This window comes from Pseudoliparis swirei, chromosome 1 (assembly GCF_029220125.1).
Source record: "Pseudoliparis swirei isolate HS2019 ecotype Mariana Trench chromosome 1, NWPU_hadal_v1, whole genome shotgun sequence".
NCBI classification, from domain to species: domain Eukaryota; kingdom Metazoa; phylum Chordata; class Actinopteri; order Perciformes; family Liparidae; genus Pseudoliparis; species Pseudoliparis swirei.
The window spans coordinates 10,666,071-10,683,993 of NC_079388.1; the positions used below are offsets into that span (position 1 = coordinate 10,666,071).

Here is a 17,923-nt window from a genome sequence, read left to right on the forward strand (position 1 = left end):
AGACGTTATAATTACTTAAACTACAGAAGGGACACTGCAGAATAAGGTCAAGAGCACGACAAGAGAAGACTGTCCTGTAATGTAACCTTACTTTTTTAAATCAAATTAAGCTGTTCTACATGCCCATCCTCCCAGTCATCCTCCACAGGTCGTGGAGTACGGCATTGACCATAAGGGTCTGGACTCCTGTACAGCAGATGGCGATCTTAACATTCCTGCCTCAAGATGGAATGACACCGGAAGTGGAGCCTTTTGAAAATAAAGTGTTTTGAGTCTGGCGTTTTCAGGCTTTAATATGTGTAATTCAGGAATCTCTTTCAACATAAGGCCACATCTGTTACAACTTTGTTCATGACTTGACACCAGACCAGACAATGCTATGCTTTGCGTATTCAAGGTAATGCTTACTAATATGTTACTGGACTTTGAGTATACCCGTAGATCTGTAACATTAACACTAACAATGTATTTACATGAACACTAAGAGCCTCGCTATTGATCCTAGTGGGGCCCCACAATGTGCCCGATAAAGGTCATTCTGGATCCTGTATCTGTATTTGCTAAATTAAATACTATTCCAATTTGAAGTAACCAGAATACCTTTGCCTTGCAGTTGCTTCCCCTACCCAGTCAGTTATGGGGTCATAGCTATGCATGTACCTTGTAAAATGACATCATCAATAACCATTTACACCAGGGATTTTCAAAACAACTATTGCGCAATATTACTTCTATTGTGTGATTGAAACCGGATGTAGTCGCCTCATATTTCTGTGTTCCTATTTGAGTGTGACACAAGCCGACACTTGAACGGTCGTTGCTGAGCGCTGAAAGTTGATTAAGATGTCCCAGATGCAGCTGTTGAGGCTGTTCATCGGCGAGCGGCTCAGCGCGGCCGCGGAGGAGATCTTCTCCGCGGTGCAGAGGACGATAACTGAGCGCGAGGAAGAAGCTGCTGGCCGTCATGGACCTAAACAAGAAGTGCATGGACACAATGACGGTTTGTCTGTTTTCCTTCTTTTGTTACGCCTAAAGCATTGTTAAAAGTCTCTTTACGGAGCTCCCTGCGGAAACCCGGTGCATGTGTGACCCGAGCGACGTGTTCCTGATACACTGGAAAGCGATCAGAGTGAGAGGCTAAATCATTGTGATGCTAACTCAGTGGGAAAGTATGGCTAAGTTACCGCGGTTACCTGAGATAAAACATGTTCAGTTCCATGAACTTTGACATGCAGATATTAAAGGGACTTGATAGTAATGTGCTGAAATGAAAGGTGGCACACTGAGTTGAAGTAACGTTCTCACCTTTTCCGCTTAACAGACACCCCACAGGTCTGTGCACATGAGCAGAAACACTTTGAGTGCGAGTGGAGTCCCGCGAGCTGCCACAACAACCCCAGTGTGGACCAGGATGACTTTGGCCTGCTGGTCCCAGAGCCTTCAGCGATCAAACAGGAACAGCCGTGGAGCAGCCCGGATATGGAGGACTCGGATGTCGACACTGTGAAAGTGACGCCCACCGACATGACAAGTTGCATTTACTCAGATATGACTGAGTTACAGACTCCTGACACTGGAAATGAAGACAGAAAGCCTGTATTGGTTGAGGAACGTGCTCAGTCAAGCAGTGGATATTGGACTCTTTTGCCAGATTTATCTGTGACTCTGAATAACATGGGGCCTGAGTCGGATCGAGCAACGCTGACAAACTACAGTATCGATAAAGAACCCACACAGAGCCCCACAGGGAGAAAGCAGCTGACTAAAAGTTGCAAACCAAACAGTCCAACTCCACCAAATAAAGAGACAATGAGCAGAAGCAGACCCTACTGCTGTCGTTTCTGTGGCGAAGAATTCAGCCACAACTCACATCTGGTCACACACACACAAATCCACACCAATGATAAACTGTTCACCTGTGAGGTGTGTGGTAAAGAGTTTCGACATGGAAACAGTGTGACAGTGCATATGAGGATTCACACGGAGGAGAAACCATACTGTTGCAGGATTTGTGGGAAAGAGTTCCGCCATGTGGGCAATTTGAACGTACATATGAGAATCCATACAGGAGAGAAACCTTACACGTGCATAGTGTGCGGGAAGAAGTTCAGTCGAAATAATTTGATGACGAAACACATGGCTGTACACACGGAGGAAATGAATTTGAACACGAAGAGTGTGTTAAGAAGCGGGTTGGTCAGCATGGCTTCATGAGAGTTAGGCACGGAGGGAATATCCAGTTTTCTGTGGGACAAAAGGGCAAATTTGTTCTTGGGAAAATACACGATGGGTCAAAATTAAAGGCTGTGATTCATTTGGGTACATTTTTCTTGTCGTAGATTAGTTACTGTATACATTGATAATCTAGAATCCTGGTTACTTACTAGTTTACAAAGCTGAGTATCGAGATGTAACCGCTCAGACCTTGTTAATAAACTTTTATCAGGATTTAAATGTTTGATTTATGTTGTTTTTTTCCAATCTCCAATGCTGAACCCAACATATTTTCCACCGCAAATGAGCTCCCTGATGTTCTTAACCTTAGCCAAAAACACATTGTTGACTTAACAACAAACGATGGAATGAGCTGTAATAAATCACAGCTCATTCCATCCATTATTTGAACCGCTTATCCTATACTGAGCCGTGGGGCTCTGGAGCCGATCCCAGCTGACATTGGGTTCACCCTGGAGGTCGCCATGCAGTCTATCCCAGTGCACATCAAGAGACACGACATCACGCTCACATTCACACCTACACGCAATTTAGAGTCCAATTAACCGGACTATCATGCCTTTGGACTGTGGGAGGAACGCGGAGGGAACACACGCTATAAAAAATAAAATAAAGTAATCTCTCTGTAGCCACTTGAAGAAAATGAAGCCACTACAGACTTCCCTTACAAAACTTGTTTCATTCATTTTTTTCTTGACCAACACAAGGATTTTTTGTTCTGCACCAACTTGAATGTTTTGCCGCGCGGTTGCCATGGCGACCTGATGTCAACATCGCCACTGTTGCGCGAGGATTTGTCTCGGACCTGTCTCGGACGTCAAGACTTTAAAACAATGTCGGAAATGTCTGCGATGAAGAGGAGGGTGATGAAGAGCCTCGCTGAGACGATCACAAAACAAGTGGAGCACTGTGAGTATATTCGGCTCAAACACGGTAACATATGGGCCTCAGCGCGTGTCATTGTTTCTAATGAACCCCGTCGGCTTCCATGCAACTCTAACACAATGTCAGCCAGTTTACAAAATGGTCTGTGCCATATCTGCCACTATATGAATGATTCCAGTTAATCAGGCGGAGGTGGAGTGTCTTATCGTGGAGTTTAACGCGCTCCTCGGTGAGCCGACTGTTCCCGGAAGAGCAGCGACCGGCCTGGAGAGAGGGAAATTCAGGAGCATACTGCACAACATCTTTGGGATTACCGACGATACGATGGTGGACAGAGGTAATCCGTCTGTTTCACATTGTAATATGGTATATTACAAATGGACAGAAGGATACATATTTCATATTTGGATGAGCACCAGTGTATTTTAACCTGACCAGGTTCTGAGGGTTTCTGATTATTATCTGTTCCCCAGTCTTCAGGACATTTGACAAAGACAACGACGGCTTCGTCAGTACAAAAGAATGGATTGAGGGACTGTCTGTTTTTCTTCGAGGGACCTTGGATGAGAGAATAAAATGTAAGCCCCTACCTTACATTTAGGGCTCTGATTTACACACATGCAATACAAAATAATCGTCTTTACAAGCTTTTATTGAGGTAATAACTTCTCTTTTTGCATGGCTCAGACTGCTTTCATGTGTATGACTTCAATGGCGATAATTACGTCTCCAGAGAGGAGATGTTTCACATGCTGAAGGACAGCCTTCTCAGGCTGTCCACCGAGGAAGACCCTGACGAAGGAATCAAAGACCTGGTGGAGATCACACTCAAGAAGATGGTGAGGGGATGAATGCTGCTGGCCTATTGGTTTGATTTACCTCTGCATATGTTCTCTGCTCCTCCAAACAAATGTAACATGTTAGTGTTTCAGAGGGAAATGAGTAGAAACAATATGCACATTTCTGACTAATTTATGGAAACATTTTATATTTTCGCAGGACCATGACCATGATGGCAGACTGTCTTTCACTGACTTTGAACAGTCAGTGAGAGAGGAGAATCTATTACTTGAGGCTTTTGGAACTTGCCTTCCTGACCCGATGGTAATCACAAATCAAATGCTTTGGAATAACTTGAATAACTTGTATCTCTACGTCAGAAATATTTAATCTTTCACTCTATTTTTCAGAGAATTGAAACATTTGAGCAGCATGTATTTCAAGAACTGAAATAATGAAGAAATCACATCCATGTGCCGTTTCAGAAATATATTCTTTCATAAAAATGTAATAGTTGTTCAAATTGTGGTGCAACATTTGTAAATAAAAACAATCTGCCAAGCGAAACAGTTTTAATGGTATTATTTCATAGAAATAGCAGTAATCTCTGCAGAAACTCCAGTATTAAGGCAGCTCGTCAATTCAAATCCGACGACGTGGTTTCACTTTTTTCTGTACTGGTTTGAGGCCAGGAACGGATTCCACCTGAGAACAATGACAACACTGATTTTACTGACACTCATAAAGGAATTAAAGCGACAGTGAAGAATCAATTTGTATTCAGATTTTCATTCAAAGTATCATATTATCCTGGATACCTTTTTCATCGTGTTCCGGATCAGGCTTACAGTTGTGTTTACGGACTCTTCCTCCATGTTCAGTTTGGGAGGTTCTGGTAGCTTTGGCCCAATGAGTGGCTCATTGTTTCTCGTAACATCAGTCGCTGAGTGCTCCGCTGCGTCTTCCATTTTGCGTTTTCTGTTCTCCAAGTGTGTGGTTCTGGGGACAAATCTGGCTACCCCAGAAGACTGACTTGGGGTCAGTCTGTGTTCTGTGTCTCTGTCTGAAGAGGTTTGGCTGGAGCTGGAGCTGTGTCCTTGTTGCTGTTTAGTGTCAATGACGGCATTATGTAATGTCCCCATTTTGTCCTCTGTTGGTACAGTCCCATGTTGATTTTTATGCCAGTAGTTATGATATTCCCGGGGAGGTAATGGCAGTAGAGGAAAGTCTAAATGGTGGCTGATTTTTGAAGTCTTGTCTGTATTATCATTGTAAGAGGTTTTATCATGTCTGGGGATGACCGTCTCTGATGTGGTTGCTGTGTTCGACGACGTGGTCTCCTTGTTTACGGCCTCCTCCCGTTTCCTTTCTCTTGCTTTGAAACAGTTTAGGAGAAAAGAACACAGTTCAACTTAATGTTTATTTGTTATTCCAACTATAAAAACTAAATAAAAAATGTAGTTACATAAAGGATTAGAGTTTTTTCAAATAGAAAGTGCATTAAAAGTAGTATGTATGTGTACAACGTATCTACTAATATCACATCAGTTTATTGCGGTGTATATATGAATGATGTTAAATTGTACCTTTATTCTGAGCAGTCCTGATAACATATCTCCTCCTGTCTTGAAGCTTTAGTCGAGTGTCTTCCACGGTCTCATATTCTGGGACGTAGCACACATGCAGCACACCACCGTAGAAACTCTTCTCATCCATGTGTCGTTTGGCTGCTCTGAAACACAAAGTTTAAAGCCAAGTTATTTAGCTAGTATATTCAACCTTGTCAGTACAGTATAAAGTAGGCTACAGCAGTAACACCCTGTACCTGGCGCTGGTGAGTTTCTGGAACTTGACCAGGTAGACCTCTGTGAATTCCTCCGCAGGGTACTCGTCCAGGGGCCTGTACTCCTCCACAACTCCGTACAGGGCACAGCGTTGGATCAGCTCTGTCATCACCCCAATGGCCGGGACCCCTTGGACCATCACGTAACACGACTCCAAATTGATGGTGTACACCTGATGATACACAAGACAAATACGATGACATAAACTCCACTATGAGCCACACTATTACATTACATTACATGTCATTTAGCAGACGCTTTTATCCAAAGCGACTTCCAATAAGTGCATTTCAACCTAGAGTACAAACTAAGAACAACAAGAATACAGGAAGTAACATTTCCTTAACTCAGTCAAACCACAAAAGCACCACAATAAGTGCCATCCCAGTGCCACTGAAATGCAAATCTGTGTTTTAATCCAGATATAGTCGGAAAAGATGTGTTTTCAGTCTCAGGCGGAAGATGTAGAGACTTTCTGCTGTCCTGATGTCAGTGGGGAGCTCGTTCCACCACTGAGGAGCCAGGACAGCAAACAGTCTGGATTTCGAGTGATTAGCTCGAGGTGCAGGAGTCACAAGACGATTGGCTGTTGCCGAGCGGAGCGAACGTGCCGGGGTGTACGGTGTGACCATATGATTTGTTTTTATTATCTGACGAAGTCACCTTCCAGAAGAGCGTTGCAGCGTCTCATAGCTGATGTTTTTATTACTTTTATTTAGTAGATTATTACCTTAACAGCTTTATCTTTTCTTCCATCTCTATATTTAGGTCGAGAAATGCATATCTTATGCTGTTCGTGGTGTTTATAAACATCAGGGACGGCCCAGCAGTCTGATCTGTTGTTGACATGTGCCGCCATCTTTCTGGTAGTGAATTTCCGGTTGTTACAATTCAAAATAAGAGCTCGTTCTCTTTCGAATACTCAGGCATCGACTGCTTGTTCATGTTAAGTATCTTATTTTGAAACTTGCTCTATGTCAATTGCTTTGGTCTAACGTTGGCGAGGCACCAAGTGCACATTGATCGCCTATGTGTGTTGCACCTTTAACGTTAGCAGAGTAACCTGCTCAGCATAGCTAGTCGGGCTATGTGACAATAATGTTTAGTAATCAGGGCATTCAACCTGTAACTGTTGTTTTTAACAACACAAAAAACTGCTTTCTTCTTCTCTCCTCAAAGTTGATATCGCATCTTTCTCTGAATGAGGTAAGTTAGCTAGCTAGCATAGACCAGTAGTATAAGTTCAGTTTGTTGAAACAATCTTCAAGCAAAAAATATAGGCCTGTTTTCAAAAGGAATGTTACTTGCGTGAGTGAAGGTGTGTTTGGAAAAATAATCATTTTCTTATTTATATCACATTACTGAATTAATGCTGCTGTCAAAAGTTTACTTTCCAAAATGACTTGAGGCAGCTCGGTCTCATATCAACGTGCTCACTTGGATTACGTTTCCAGTGACACATGACATGCTCTGCCGAAGACATCTTTTGAGAGACCTTTCAGAGTATTGGATATATACGTAGATATTAGTTATATGTCAGACAGAAAAAATGCATCCGTCATCAATAACACAGAATAGACTTGAGTGTTGGCAGCAGTAACATTGGGAGAGTGAATCCACGTGGGTTCTTCTTGGGTTTAATAACAATACAGGTAATAGTAACAACACGAAGCAGATAGGAAATATTTTTTCCCAAATAAATTTTTAGTAGTTCCATAAATTCTCACTTGGTGGTGACAACGTAACATTTTCGATGGACCAGGAGAGTGCTCTGGTGATTATTATACATTCTGCTTGGTTTTGTATCCCGTTTTCACTGTTAAATTAACGGCTGGATCATTCCAAAGAACCCTATATTTCAGATGATATAATGTGAATGAGTGTAGATTAGAGCCTTTTCATGACAATTGTACAAGCCTTCCTCATTTAGTTTGTGTGGGTGGTGGTGTGGAGAACTATAAGCTCAGCCTTCTTCCATTTTGACATATTTACACAGGAATCGAACAAGTGCCAGCTCTTTAATTGAAGCTGTGTAAAACGACTTAAATTACCTCAAAATCAGGATGATTATGATGCAGTCGTTTATAGATAAAGTACCATGGCAATAAAAAAAATACAAGAGCAAAAACTGTGTGTGTCTCTGTGCAGAACCAGGCTCTGGAGTTGTCCTGGGGCCATGGCTCTCCTGTGTTCCTCAGCTGGACTCAAAACAGAACCTCCGGCAGCCTCGACAGCCACAAAGTGGAACTGTGTCGACAACTGGGAGAAAAGCTTGGCCTGCGCGACGGAGAGCAGGTACAGCTTCATAATGAGCATTTTGTTCTGTGCTCTATTTCCTACCATTATTTACTTAAATCTCTGCATGACACATGCTGGCAGTCTTTTGACAGCTTAATGTAATTGTCAGTTCTGTTTAGGCTGACTGGGTGTTGGTGGTTGTGTCATTTCACTCAGGGCTTCCTGAGACCATGTCACCAAATCTCATCGGTGCATCAAGTATTTGTGGAGCCACTGTCATCTGATGACTGGGAAATCTTGGTGGGTGAGCATAGTAACTTAATTAGTAACATCAGTAACCTAATATCTTTGTGGTGAAAAAAATGAATGTACTGTGTATATATGAGTTTTTGTCTGACAACATAATACACCAGGGATAGGCTTGCAAACCTAAATTCAAATCAAACTATATTGTATTGTCTGTTTTTGGTGACTGACACCCCCAGGAGCTCCACAGTGCTGCACTGGAACAGCATCTGTTGGATCAGATCAGAGTTGTCTTTCCAGATGCCGTGTTTCCTGTGTGGGTGGGCAGCCACACTGCCATCTACATCCAAATAGGTCAGAGTTAATCCAACAATTACTATCTTTTGTTTTTACATAATCTGCAGACAACCTAGTATCAACGAGTCACGCTTACGTATCAAAGTGTTTGTTCTGCTCCTTTAGTTTACATTGAATCTACTGGTCTTTACCAGGGACAGTATTCATAACACAGTGTGTATTGTTCTTCACTGCAGCATCGCTTTCGCCATCTGTGCCTTATGGTCGCTTGGAGCAGTTCACAGAACTAGTGGTCTCTCCTAAGAACCGCGCTGGCATTGGCCACCTCACTGGTTCTCCAGTGAGAAACAGCAGGGAACAGCATGTTGACAGACAGCAAAATATGGATCTTTCGAACCCCTCAGGACCGTCATTGGAAAGTACCTCCCCTGTCCCTCAAATCCACCAGTGGGGGGGCATAGCTGATCTGAAGAGCCTGCTACGCTATGTGATAAAAGGTGCTTCTGACCCGGTTAAAGAGCTACCACCTTTACCTGACGTCCCTGTCCTCTTCACTGACTCTCTCTACAGAGTGTGCGGTGCACCTCCAGACTCCCTTTGCACGATAAGCCATATTTCAACTGCCGTTATTCATTTATTTCCTTGGAGCCGGGGGTTGGATGCTGGGCCAACTGGAGGTCAATCACTGGTGACTTATGGCCTGCTCTCCAAAGTTCTCTCTCCTAAAGAATCAAGGGACAAAGCCAAGCAGGCTATGGAGAAAAAGAAGAATGCAGGTGTTACTAAAGTTGCGGGAGGAGAGGAGGTGAAAGAAGAGGAAGCTACAGTGGTCAGGGTGGTGTGCCATGAGACTGAGAAGCTAGCATGCAAAGAAAGAAGTCCCAGCAATGGAGAGATCCATAGTGGAAGAGTATGGGTGAGTGTGGTGGTTGTTCATTTATCCACTCTAACCGAAGATTAATTATGGTACTTCAACTGTAGCTCAGTCCTCTGCTTTTTCATATATCTCATATAGTTATTGTGATTTTCAGATCCCACAGGCCCTGTCCTTCAGGTTGAATATCATCCCACATTCAACAGTTAGAATCAAGCCAGTCAAATCAACTATCAAAGTAGCCTCCTCTATTCGTCTCAAGCCTCTCATTCCACTGGTGAGTGCTGACATAACCATATGTGATTACTGTATGGCACTAGAGATTTGTTTTCATTTGATTTATTCAACCATTAGTCCTCAAAATGGTAAATTGTCAAAGCTACATGTCATTTAATCTACTTCTCTCTCATGTGACATTTGACGTGTTCTCTCCAGCTCGAGGAGGACGACGAGGCGATCCAGACAGCTTTCCTCGGTTGGCTCCACACTCAGAGTCATGAACCTTTATCCTGTCTCACTGCCCGGTCTGCCACCATCCTCCTCCATGGAACTGATGGTGATTCATTTGTTCTCCTCTTCTTCACGCTATTGTTCCTCCACCAATGGCATTTCTATAACATTACAATACTTTCAGCTGCATTCGATGTTCTACCATCTTTTTTGTTATTTGTAGCAAAGTTAGAGTTTGCCTTAACTGTACTGAAACCGGAACCAGAGAGTGAGCCTCCAGACCAGCTGTTTTCACTCACATCTGCTGTTATCCAGAAGGAAAACATACAGGTAGAAGCGTGCGTGTCATGTCGAGTGTTCATTCGTGTTCTGTAATAGAAACTGATTTCTGCATGCAGATGTTGCTCCGCCCAGTTTCTTGCAGGTTGTTGATAAAAACTGAACATCTCAAAGCTCCCACTCCGTGTCGCCTATAGGTCGACAGAGAGCCGTTGCCAGCTGTGAATTCTACGACTGAAACGCCCGACCCGGAGCTTCCCTCCCTCAGTATTCTCGGGTAAGCGTGGAGCTATGTGTGGTTTAAACATGGATATTTGTTATAATTTATTTCTCTCTACATCTCTCACTCCACTAACGCTGTCTGTCCCCAGTGGGATTGATAAGCTTCGTAGGACTGGATCTGACTTCATCTCCCACAGCCTTCTGGGTAGTCCCCTCTCTAGAGAGCTTGGCACAACTGGACGGGGACTCCAGGGAGGAGCGCTACTCATCACTGGTGCTAAGGTAGCTGTTAATATAACCATCATCATAAAACTGCTCGCAGCACATTTCTACACTTTACAGAGAGTACATTAAAATCTCTACAATCATTTTGACGTGCTGAATTAATCGGATGGTAAAAGGTAGAATGTCATTTACTTCATCTCTATCTCTTACGATCCTCACAGGGAAGTGGAAAGAGCACTCTATCCCGAGCCCTTTGTAGAAAAGCTAGAGAAGATCTGGATACACATGTTGAGCTGGTAGACTGCAAAACACTACAAGGTAGATGAGTTGCAGTTGGGCATGTTGCGGTGTCTTGGATGTATCTGGTTAAATGTATTTATCATAGAAACTGTGTTTTTCTTTCTTCCCAGGCAAAAGGGCAGAAACAGTGAGACAGATGCTGCAGGATGTTTTTGAACAGGCGGAGTGGAGGCAGCCATCAGTTGTTCTGCTTGATGACCTGGATCATGCGACTGGGGCACCAAACTCACCAGAGCATGAGCATGGTGCGGAGGCCCTGCTGCAACTGCACATCGCACAGAGTAAACCATGAATTCTTTATTGTGTGTGTGTGTGTGTGGGGGGAGGGGGGGTCTGTCTGTGTTCATGTACGTCCCGGGTCGGATTGCTCTTTACCACAGGCCTCGATGCTCTCGTCTGTCTGTGGCTGCAGGTCTGAAGGACGTCGTGGATGAAGTCCTGGTTCACTCCAGTCTGGTGTGTCTGATCATCACCAGTCAGAGTGAGCATTCCCTGCACCCCTCCCTGACCGAGGTGCAGGGGTCCCACTTCATTCAGGGCTTTGCACACATCCAGCCATCAGACCAGGTCAGTACGCACGCACACACACACACACACACACACAAACACAATGTAAACCAACATCTTTCTTGTTTGTAGACTCAAAGAGCTGAAATCCTGCACCGCCTGATTCTCCGAAAAAGCAGCATATCTATTGAGACCTTACAGACTCTCGACCTGGCAGCAGTTGCCAAGGAGACACAGGGATACACGCCCCAGGACCTTTTACTACTGTTGGAGCGGGCTGTCCATGCCAACATAGTACAAGGAGGGCACAGTGAGCAGGGTACCAAACATTTTGGTTCCACTCGAATTTTACAATGAATTATTAATTCCTTGTGTTAATCTCCAGGTGTTCTTTCAGTCCGTTGCTTCATGTCTGATCCAGTTAATGCTATTTTATTGATTCCTCAGGTGTGTGTCTGTCGTGGAGGGACTTTGTGCAGGCGCTCAAGGAGTTCACGCCTCTCTCGCTGTGGGGTGTCGACCTCCACACCCCAAGTGGAGTTGGGCTGGAGAGGGTGGGGGGGCTGAGAGAAGTGCAACAGCAACTCATGGACACCATCCTGCTCCCCGCTAAGGTCAGTGTCCACATGACGAGTAACGAGACACACCGGTATGTTTTCAGACAGATGGAAGCACCACTGTGTCGTACAGGAGGAACAGAAGGGAAATCCAATCATACAAGTAAATGTTATGACAATGCTTTTATGATTCAATGCCAAATATGTCAACACCATCATTATTATTGATTTTGGCATCAATAGGCTATTAAAAGTCTCAACACAAGTGGAAGTAATAATAACAATAATAGTAAACGCAGACCAATTGATTTTAATCAAACATGAACTGATTAATTTTATTATGGTAATCATGAAGTCAAATTCCATCTGATATTTTTACTCTCTTCCAAACCCTTTCATAGATTTTACCATTCTGTTGCATCTAGAACAATAAATATGTCAACGCTTTCCTTTTTATTTCTCAGAATTACAATAGAAAGATGATAAAAGATTACAGTCTTTGAGTTCCTAGTCATCAACTTCATGTACAGTTATTATAAAATCAACAAGGCGGTCTCACTATTGGATGGTTTTGATTTGATCAGCTCTCAGTCTAAGATCTCTCTGCTGCTATTTTATTTGGCCCGGAGCAGGTCATGGAAATTGTGTAAGTAATTAAACTTAAGACAGCTTTTATTTTATTTGAGCTTTTATTTTATTTTAAAGAATGACATTCTTTTAAGCATGCAAAGTGCAGTCGATACTTCAAAGTAAGTGATGAACATGTCGTGTATTCACTCTTACGCATAATGTTCTTAACAGCTATATTAGCCACATTTTGTAACCCTTAATTAATGTTATATTTGCCTAATAATATGAGTGACCAAATCCTTGGTAGTTGATGGAGTCTTTGTGTGTTGCAGTATCCAATCCTGTTCTCCAATCTTCCAATCCGCCATCGCTCTGGAATATTGCTGTATGGCGCTCCTGGTACAGGGAAGACCCTGCTGGCCAGGGCCGTGGCCAGAGACAGTGGGATGAACTTCATCAGCATCAAGGTGGGCGGGGCTTGGGCTCTGGCAGTCTTCATCAGAGCAGCCTCTATCTTCACTGACACAGGATGTTACTCTCTAGGGGCCGGAGCTTCTGAGCAAGTACATTGGCGCGAGTGAGCAGGGAGTCCGTGATGTCTTCCAGAGGTAAGTCAACATGGTCACTTAGTTCTCACGAGTACCATCACATGTTCCGAGTGATCGTCAGCTCCCGGACAATAACTCCCTGAGATCCCTCTGGTTGCTGCAGGGCGCAAGCTGCCAAGCCATGCATTCTGTTCTTCGATGAGTTTGACTCTCTGGCTCCGAGGAGGGGCCATGACAGCACGGGGGTCACCGACCGCGTGGTTAACCAGCTCCTCACCCAGCTGGACGGGGTGGAGGGGCTGCAGGGTAGGTCATGTAGCAGAATACGACGCATTGTGAGTTCTGGGTATGGACAGTCCAATTTCAAGCGCTATGGGCACAGATTCTATTGGCCTATTTTCCTGATCAGTGCTGCAGTCATTTTGGTAAATCCGACATCTTAGTTGGATGAGAAGATCTATTCCACTCCGGCTGCCCACAGGGCTATAGTCAGCTTTAGAGGTGTTGGTAGGCAGATTAAGTTTCTTTTGGATAAAACTGTTTCCATTCTTCTTGATAAGATAACCGTAACTGGAGTATTTACACACTATTATCATATGCATATTATTAACACAATACCTATATTTCATTTTTTAAATATCAGGATTTTCATCACTGCTAGTCTATCTCGACACTCCTAGTCAAAGTGGCAAACTATTGCTTTAAGTTAAATGGATGATATTGTGTCCTGTTTGCATCTGTAGGTGTTTATGTGCTGGCAGCCACCAACCGTCCAGATCTGATCGACCCGGCCCTGCTAAGACCTGGACGCCTGGACAAATCCCTGTACTGCCCGCCTCCCGACCGGGTCGGTTCATTGAAATCAGCCACTTCTACTTCTATGTCATTTTGTACCAACATAACACTTCGTGCTGTCATTTAGAAAGTATAAGGGGTAGTCACACATTCAGTGAATATTCAAGACATCGATCCTCGTCGGTAAATCCAACTGTTCCATGTCCAGGAAGCTCGTGAAGAGATCCTGAGGGCTCTGAGCGCCGGCATCGCCTTTGCCGCTGACGTGGACCTTGAGCAGCTGGCAGCAGCGACGGAGCAGTTCACCGGGGCCGACCTGAAGGCCCTGCTCTACAACGCACAGCTGGAAGCTGTCCACAACAGCATGGGCTCCAGCACCCCGCGCGTAGGTCTATTGTCCTTCAAAGACAAGTCGTTGAAGAGCTCACCTGGTTGGGACGGCGCTGCAGGAAGGCGGGGGACTGTTGGCCGGTGCATTTCATAATTATTAATGGTTGAAGCAGCCAAGCTCTTTTTTGTGTCTCTCAAGGCTATTTAAATGAGGAGTTGTGAATGCATCTCAGCAGTGAGTTACTCTACTTGTTATTTAATCATCAGTCTACTCTATAACATCATTTAAATGATCCCCGACCATGTTGACAAGGATATGATTCAATAAGTTAAACAACAAGTGCTCAGAGGCAAGATGAGCATCCTGTTCTTTATTCTTTATTCCCTGGTGATGATCAGGAGCTGACCTCCGGCTCAGACAGCGACATGAGCCTGTCCTCCATGATCTTCCCGACCAACAGCAGTGGCTCAGATGATTCGGTCGGGGACGGGGAGCCAGGCGTGGGGCCGGACCAGTCCATGATTCTCCTGGAGTCCAGTGAGCTTCAAGCGGAAGACGAACAGCATTGTGGGAATGTTTGGAGACTCTACTTTGGAAGCTCGTACGAGTCGGAGTTGGAGAATTCACCGATCTCAGGACTGGTGAGCAGTGCAGGCAACACAGTTTTAAATGATTTAATTCCATTTAATAATTAAATAATGAAGTCACAGATTTTATAGTGGAATATATTTTCCAAGCTGAGATGTCATCTGGCAATTTAACAACTTATGTTAAGGAATAATTTAACATTTTTGGGAAATGTGCTTATTTTCTTTCCAACCAAGAGTGAGATGTGTGTGCATTCACTGTGCAGCTGCAATCAGGACGTGGTTAGCCTAGCCTCGCACTAATAGTAGAGAGGTGTCTCTTATGATTTGTGTGAACGTCTATTTTCTCTTGCCTCCCATGACAGAACTCTCGCAGCGTCTCCGGACCGAACTCCATGACCCAAGACTTAACAAGGGTCTCGGGTCGGGAACCCGGACGCTCGCTCACCCCGGCCTACATGTCATCCCTCCAGAGCGGGTACAAGGAGCTCGGCCCGGAGCAGCTGGACCGCCTACAACAAGACGTCAACAACATCAAGACCAACTACCGGAGAGCCAACGTAGGTGACACCAATGAGGGGGGGGGGGGGGGATGTAATATCTGTTTTTGTTTTAATTCTGTTGCTTTCTAGAGGCTTCAATAAGGCTTGTGTGTGCAGTTCCATCCACTCCAATCTAGTTGACTCTATGACTCTATACAGCCCAGTGTGGTCAGACTGCTACTGGGTGCCTGATGACTCTTGTCCTCTGGGGGCAGGAGGGCTGTGTCCGGGTGCATTCGGTCTCCAGCCAGCCGGGCCTCCTGCTGTGTCGGGCTCATATGAACTCCGCCTTGGCTGTGACCCGACCGTCCCTCAGCAAAGCCGACTGCAGCAGGTACAAAAAACTGTAAGTATGAGGACACCAGTTTGGACTGCTGCGGTCCGAGCAATACACGTTACGCTAATATTGGTGTATAAAAGAAACTGTTTTACTGCCGTCTATTTAGTTTTTTTTTTAAAGGACGCTTTTAATGTTTAAATTGCCTATGAAATTTATCAAGCATATCATGAGCCATTTATAGTCTCACCTGCAGGAGGTAATGAAAATCCAAAATGTGTGTTATCAAGCTGTTGCCAAGTAGCAGCAATAAAGAAATATGTATGAGTCCCTCTCATAGGACACATTTTCTTTTGCCATACTTTGTGTATTTTGTGAACTCACTGAATTTCTATCTGAGGTGGATGAGACGCAAAGCATGTTAAACTAGAATGGGCACTCGGTAGAGCGCATACCTTCGTATATCACAAGATTGGGCATTGAATTATGAACATTTTGGCATTAGTTGCATGCCAATTGGACACAAATGTATCGTGCTATGGTAAAAAAAAAGATGTTGACCTTTCCATGACCTTGACCTTGACCTTTGACCCGATTGATCCCAAAATCTAATCAAATGGTCCCCGGATAATAACCAATCATCCCACCAAATTTCATGCCATTCAAGAAGATTTGACCTGTTCATGACCTTTGACCCGATTGATCCCAAAATCTTATCAACTGGTCCCCGGATAATAAACAATCATCCCACCAAATTCCATGCGATTCGGTTCAATACTTTTTGAGTTCTGCGAATAACACGCATCCAAATAAATAAATAAATACACGGCGATCAAAACATAACCTTCCGCAATGCGAAGGTAACTATATACCATGTGTAGAAATACACACTGTATTAACAGAAAAACAAGACAAATAATAGCCTTCCTTGTGTTACTTGAGTCTCGTCTTTTATGTTTCTGTTGTAAGATATACATATCATGAATTATCTATTTTAATTCATCTTTTCTACTATTTTTTAGGTATGCAGCCTTTGACAGTGCAGGAGATGGAAAATCTCTTCACTCGGCTACATTGAAACCTGGACAACGTGTGACTCTAGCTTGATCAGACATGCTAGTTTTTAAAATAATATTTTCATTTGTTATTTTTATGTTTTAATAAAAGCAGTCATGCATTTATAATTGTACACTCGGTGTAGTTTAATAGCTCTAGAGCTTTGATGTAAATTAATATAATTCCTGCTGACTTAATTCTGAGTGAGACTTATCTACTTATAATGTAATCACTGTATATTTGTACAATGCAAGGGGTTAAATTATGTAATTGTTCAAATAAAATTGTTGTTTGTTTTGTAAATAAATGATCAGAATACGGAAATGGACATTACTTTCTTTTGGCTGCGCCCATTACAAAACCCACAATGCGTCAGTGGCAATTTGATTTATAGTTTTGATTGATTTATTGCACAAATGGCCACGACAATGTAGTAAAAAAATATATAAATCACCATCATGTCATGAAAAAGCATGTCGAAAACTAGTCATCACAAAGTCATACTATTAAAAAATGTATAATTCTGTTGACAAAATGATGTGTTAAAATATAGCATGTTCAACAAGTTAGAAAAAAGACAGTATATCAACAAAAATATGTGTGAAAGTGCTTTGAGTGGTCAGAAGACGAGAAAGCGCTTCACACGTACAGGTCCATTTACAGTCGGTGCTCTCGTGCTCTGAGATTGCCACAACTAATCTAAAATAGCTTTGTGAACGTAAGCCACGATAATTATACTTTGAACTTTGTTATTTAAATTAAAAAATAAAAGCACTAGATGTACCCATATTTCAGAGAAAGGGAAAAAGAAGAAACTTCAAAGTCGGTGTGTGATGTGCGCTCTGCAGGAGCAAATCACTGAGCGGCAGACAAGAAACGACTTTAAACAGGTTCTAAAGCAGTTTGCTGCCTCAGTTCTTTTCTCTATTTCCCGGTACCTTGAGAGCAGAATCCTTCTGCGTGCTGCTGCTGTCTCAGTGGCTCTTGAGTGAAGGGTCCCGGGGGATCTGAAGCAGCTGGGAGCCTGAGAAGGCAGCAGTAGACTTCAGTGTGTTCCTTTGCTGTTGTCGCAGCCATCTTGACAATCTTTTCCCACTGAGGCTCTCTGCCTGCTGTCATCCTGCACACACTGGTACCGGCGGTTCTGCAGTGGTAAATATAGAAGCATTGGGCTCGCCTTAGCCCTGTGTCAATCCTACACAATGCAGCATGAACACGTGGCCTGATGGGAGATTCTTTATATCTCTTTCTTTAATGACCTCTCCTTCTTCCGTCACT

At 43.6% G+C, this 17,923-nt stretch overlaps 4 protein-coding genes across 5 annotated transcripts; 3 read left to right on the top strand and 1 right to left on the bottom strand.

The window, feature by feature from the left end:
- The first annotated feature begins 843 nt into the window (after window positions 1–843).
- On the top strand, window positions 844–2,454 carry LOC130194989 (zinc finger and SCAN domain-containing protein 22-like). Its single transcript, XM_056416218.1, has 2 exons — window positions 844–1,000; window positions 1,322–2,454. Exons 1-2 carry the CDS (start codon window positions 844–846, stop codon window positions 2,212–2,214), a joined length of 1,050 nt encoding a protein of 349 aa, XP_056272193.1. The 3' UTR covers window positions 2,215–2,454.
- A 606-nt stretch (window positions 2,455–3,060) lies between these two features.
- clxn (calaxin) lies at window positions 3,061–4,390 on the top strand. Its single transcript, XM_056415705.1, has 6 exons — window positions 3,061–3,144; window positions 3,299–3,457; window positions 3,594–3,698; window positions 3,808–3,959; window positions 4,120–4,224; window positions 4,311–4,390. The coding sequence occupies exons 1-6, from the start codon at window positions 3,069–3,071 to the stop codon at window positions 4,353–4,355; spliced, it is 642 nt and encodes a 213-aa protein (XP_056271680.1). The 5' UTR covers window positions 3,061–3,068; the 3' UTR covers window positions 4,356–4,390.
- A 68-nt stretch (window positions 4,391–4,458) lies between these two features.
- rbm48 (RNA binding motif protein 48) lies at window positions 4,459–6,618 on the bottom strand. Its single transcript, XM_056415697.1, has 5 exons — window positions 6,475–6,618; window positions 5,726–5,916; window positions 5,487–5,632; window positions 4,719–5,275; window positions 4,459–4,605 (listed from the first exon to the last, which is right to left on the bottom strand). Exons 1-5 carry the CDS (start codon window positions 6,601–6,603, stop codon window positions 4,543–4,545), a joined length of 1,086 nt encoding a protein of 361 aa, XP_056271672.1. The 5' UTR covers window positions 6,604–6,618; the 3' UTR covers window positions 4,459–4,542.
- Window positions 6,619–6,774: 156 nt separating this feature from the next.
- Window positions 6,775–16,969, top strand: pex1 (peroxisomal biogenesis factor 1). Of its 2 annotated transcripts, XM_056418859.1 has the most exons (24): window positions 6,775–6,950; window positions 7,893–8,039; window positions 8,199–8,282; window positions 8,468–8,582; window positions 8,762–9,441; window positions 9,557–9,676; window positions 9,835–9,955; window positions 10,073–10,179; window positions 10,326–10,405; window positions 10,500–10,632; window positions 10,797–10,893; window positions 10,986–11,156; window positions 11,288–11,442; window positions 11,515–11,701; window positions 11,830–11,996; window positions 12,842–12,976; window positions 13,053–13,117; window positions 13,221–13,363; window positions 13,801–13,904; window positions 14,061–14,237; window positions 14,582–14,824; window positions 15,136–15,330; window positions 15,528–15,658; window positions 16,612–16,969. In XM_056418859.1, the coding sequence occupies exons 1-24, from the start codon at window positions 6,843–6,845 to the stop codon at window positions 16,694–16,696; spliced, it is 3,750 nt and encodes a 1,249-aa protein (XP_056274834.1). In that variant the 5' UTR covers window positions 6,775–6,842; the 3' UTR covers window positions 16,697–16,969. The 2 variants fall into 2 exon arrangements, with proteins under 2 accessions (XP_056274834.1, XP_056274842.1); XM_056418867.1 differs by lacking the exon at window positions 6,775–6,950 and having other exon boundaries at window positions 7,950–8,039; window positions 8,199–8,286.
- The last annotated feature ends 954 nt before the right edge of the window (window positions 16,970–17,923 follow it).

Excerpts from the sequence above, each read along its gene's own strand:
- LOC130194989 (XM_056416218.1), top strand. The coding sequence starts at position 844 with ATGTCCCAGATGCAGCTGTTGAGGCTGTTCATCGGCGAGCGGCTCAGC. Across the intron at positions 1,001-1,321 it reads AGTGCATGGACACAATGACG|ACACCCCACAGGTCTGTGCA; the intron begins GTTTGTCTGTTT and ends TCCGCTTAACAG.
- clxn (XM_056415705.1), top strand. The coding sequence starts at position 3,069 with ATGTCGGAAATGTCTGCGATGAAGAGGAGGGTGATGAAGAGCCTCGCT. Across the intron at positions 3,960-4,119 it reads AGATCACACTCAAGAAGATG|GACCATGACCATGATGGCAG; the intron begins GTGAGGGGATGA and ends ATATTTTCGCAG. Across the intron at positions 4,225-4,310 it reads CTTGCCTTCCTGACCCGATG|AGAATTGAAACATTTGAGCA; the intron begins GTAATCACAAAT and ends TCTATTTTTCAG.
- rbm48 (XM_056415697.1), bottom strand. The coding sequence starts at position 6,603 with ATGGCGGCACATGTCAACAACAGATCAGACTGCTGGGCCGTCCCTGAT. Across the intron at positions 5,917-6,474 it reads GAAAAGATAAAGCTGTTAAG|GTGTACACCATCAATTTGGA; the intron begins GTAATAATCTAC and ends GTGTATCATCAG. Across the intron at positions 5,633-5,725 it reads CAGAAACTCACCAGCGCCAG|AGCAGCCAAACGACACATGG; the intron begins GTACAGGGTGTT and ends TTTGTGTTTCAG.
- pex1 (XM_056418859.1), top strand. The coding sequence starts at position 6,843 with ATGTTTAGTAATCAGGGCATTCAACCTGTAACTGTTGTTTTTAACAAC. Across the intron at positions 11,443-11,514 it reads ACATCCAGCCATCAGACCAG|ACTCAAAGAGCTGAAATCCT; the intron begins GTCAGTACGCAC and ends TCTTGTTTGTAG. Across the intron at positions 14,238-14,581 it reads TGGGCTCCAGCACCCCGCGC|GAGCTGACCTCCGGCTCAGA; the intron begins GTAGGTCTATTG and ends GGTGATGATCAG.